This window comes from Anomaloglossus baeobatrachus, chromosome 3 (genome assembly GCF_048569485.1).
Source record: "Anomaloglossus baeobatrachus isolate aAnoBae1 chromosome 3, aAnoBae1.hap1, whole genome shotgun sequence".
Classification (NCBI taxonomy): Eukaryota; Metazoa; Chordata; class Amphibia; order Anura; family Aromobatidae; genus Anomaloglossus; species Anomaloglossus baeobatrachus.
The window spans coordinates 682,076,724-682,079,865 of NC_134355.1; the positions used below are offsets into that span (position 1 = coordinate 682,076,724).

General features: G+C 49.7%; 1 protein-coding gene across 2 annotated transcripts in view; it reads right to left on the reverse strand.

Moving 5' to 3' along the window:
• Positions 1-2,763, reverse strand: part of LOC142297064 (lymphokine-activated killer T-cell-originated protein kinase-like) — a 16,837-nt gene extending 14,074 nt beyond the window's left edge. The window contains exons 1-3 of one of the 2 annotated variants that reach the window (XM_075341306.1): positions 2,684-2,763; positions 1,513-1,609; positions 218-339 (exon numbers count right to left, since the gene is read on the reverse strand). In XM_075341306.1, coding sequence (XP_075197421.1) covers positions 218-339; positions 1,513-1,562 — 172 coding nt within the window. In that variant the 5' untranslated portion in view covers positions 1,563-1,609; positions 2,684-2,763. The other variant, XM_075341304.1, reaches the window with a different exon arrangement.
• Positions 2,764-3,142: the final 379 nt, after the last annotated feature.

A 3,142-nucleotide genomic window follows, 5' to 3' on the forward strand; every position in this document is an offset into this window, starting at 1 on the left:
GTCAGTTGAGACGCTGACGTCGGTCCTGACTTTGTCTCAACTAATGTGCCACAATATGTGCTAAAGAAGAAGAAAAAAAAAAAAAAAAAAAAAAAGTACTTCTCTACTGGAGCTGGACTTTATTCATGGACTTGCTTTAGGCGGCACCTTTTCCGGAGCTCCAGAGGGTCCCCGAGATTGTTTCCAGTCAATGAGCTGATTCTACTTTCTTACTCACCAACAATGTTGGGATGTTGCAGGTTCTGGAGGATTTTGGCCTCTTTCTCCAGTCTCATCTCATAGAAGCTCTCAGTGAACTCCTTAAACTGTTTATTCACCTTCTTCACTGCCCAAGGGGACCTATATAAAAAAAAAAAAAAAAAAGTTTATACTCCAGAGCTGCACTCACTATTCTGCTGGTGCAGTCACTGTGTACATACATTACTGATCCTGAGTTACCTCCTGTATTATACTCCAGAGCTGCACTCACTATTCTGCTGGTGCAGTCACTGTGTACATACATTACTGATCCTGAGTTACCTCCTGTATTATACTCCAGAGCTGCACTCACTATTCTGCTGGTGCAGTCACTGTGTATGTACATTACATTACTGATCCTGAGTTACCTCCTGTATTATACCCCAGAGCTGCACTCACTATTCTGCTGGTGCAGTCACTGTGTACACACATTACTGATCCTGAGTTACCTCCTGTATTATACTCCAGAGCTGCACTCACTATTCTGCTGGTGCAGTCACTGTGTACATACATTACATTATTGATCCTAAGTTACCTCCTGTATTATACTCCAGAGCTGCACTCACTATTCTGCTGGTGCAGTCACTGTGTATGTACATTACATTACTGATCCTGAGTTACCTCCTGTATTATACCCCAGAGCTGCACTCACTATTCTGCTGGTGCAGTCACTGTGTATGTACATTACATTACTGATCCTGAGTTACCTCCTGTATTATACCCCAGAGCTGCACTCACTATTCTGCTGGTGCAGTCACTGTGTACACACATTACTGATCCTGAGTTACCTCCTGTATTATACTCCAGAGCTGCACTCACTATTCTGCTGGTGCAGTCACTGTGTACATACATTACATTATTGATCCTAAGTTACCTCCTGTATTATACTCCAGAGCTGCACTCACTATTCTGCTGGTGCAGTCACTGTGTATGTACATTACATTACTGATCCTGAGTTACCTCCTGTATTATACCCCAGAGCTGCACTCACTATTCTGCTGGTGCAGTCACTGTGTATGTACATTACATTACTGATCCTGAGTTACCTCCTGTATTATACTCCAGAGCTGCACTCACTATTCTGCTGGTGCAGTCACGGTGTACATACATTACTGATCCTGAGTTACATACAATAATATGCTCCAGAGCTGCACTGACAGTTCTGCTGATTGAGCCTCTGTTTGAATATATTACACTAAATACGTACACAGTGACTCCACCAGCAGAATAGTGAGTGCAGCTCCGGATGGGGTCATATATATGGAGTCACTTTACCTTTTCAGAAGATAGACGCTGACTACGGGGCCTTGATAAAGCTTCTTCATGAATGGCGAGGCCGGGACAAAGAGGTAGGGGGAATATGTGGAGGATTCTGCAATAAAACAAAAACACAAACGGCAGCCGTGTTACAGTCCCCGCAGTCTGTGTGTGAGGCCGCTGCAGGGACTGTACATTGCGGCTTCCACAAGGGCTGAGCAATTCTACTAAAAACAAAAATGACAGTTTTTGCTCTTAAAGTTACAGAGCAGACCTGACAGCCTCTTGTTTGTAGGGGGAGGATTATTTTAAAGCTCACACACTACGGTATCTCTGAGGGCTCAGACACAGAGCGGTGGCGGGGACCGAGGGAAGAGTTTACACTGGAGGGAGACCTGATAAATGCCCACTCCAAAAACCGGCGAATCAGGGGGGAGGATCAGGGGGGAGGATCAGGGGGGAGGATCAGGGGGGAGGATCAGGGGGGAGGATCAGGGGGGAGGATCAGGGGGAGCAGATTCCTCTGGATGAGGTGTGACTATGAAAACTGCAAGTAGGAAGCATTGAACAACACCCCCCCTCCCCCACACGACGACGACGACGACGACATCGCCCCCCTCCCCCACACGACGACGACGACGACGACATCGCCCCCCTCCCCCACACGACGACGACGCCCCCCTCCCCCACACGACGACAACATCGCCCCCCTCCCCCACACGACGACGACGACGACATCGCCCCCCTCCCCCACACGACGACGACGACGACATCGCCCCCCTCCCCCACACGACGACGACGACATCGCCCCCCTCCCCCACACGACGACGACGACGACGACGACATCGCCCCCCTCCCCCACACGACGACGACATCGACATCGCCCCCCTCCCCCACACGACGACGACATCGCCCCCCTCCCCCACATCATACCAGTATAATATACAGAATACTAATTTATTTTATCACTGGTGACGACAGCTTGAGCCACACTGCAAAGTGACGTCAGGCTTTTAGTGGCCCGGATATAACGGCTATGACGTCACCGCATGTGATATAATGACGTGCCTCCGGCTCTCCGCCCTGTGCACACTGGTGTCCCGCTCTCACCGGCGCTCTCCTCCGCCGCCATACACGGGGTTTGTTGGCTGCCCTCTCCCGTCTCCATTCTCCCCGTCTCTATACTTACTCTACAAACTGTTCCCGAGGCACAATTTAAACCGAACAGAGTTCCCGCCCGTGCGTAACGTCACCAAGGAACGGCGTGCGTGCCCACGTACAAACGGCACTCAGACACCTGCGTGGTGACGTCACCTGCTCCATGCTGCAAAAGAAGGGGGCGAGGCGTGTAGTGTAAATATAAATACCCTCCAGCTACTGCAACTAACCCTGTGTGATACTGTCTGCTGAGCCGTGTATCTAATCCTCTCCTGTGTGATACTGTCTTCTGAGCCGTGTATCTAATCCTCTCCTGTGTGATACTGTCTGCTGAGCCGTGTATCTAATCCTCTCCTGTGTGATACTGTCTGCTGAGCCGTGTATCTAATCCTTTCCTGTGTGATACTGTCTGCTGAGCCATGTATCTAATCCTCTCCTGTGTGATACTGTCTGCTGAGCCGTGTATCTAATCCTCTCCTGTGTGATACTG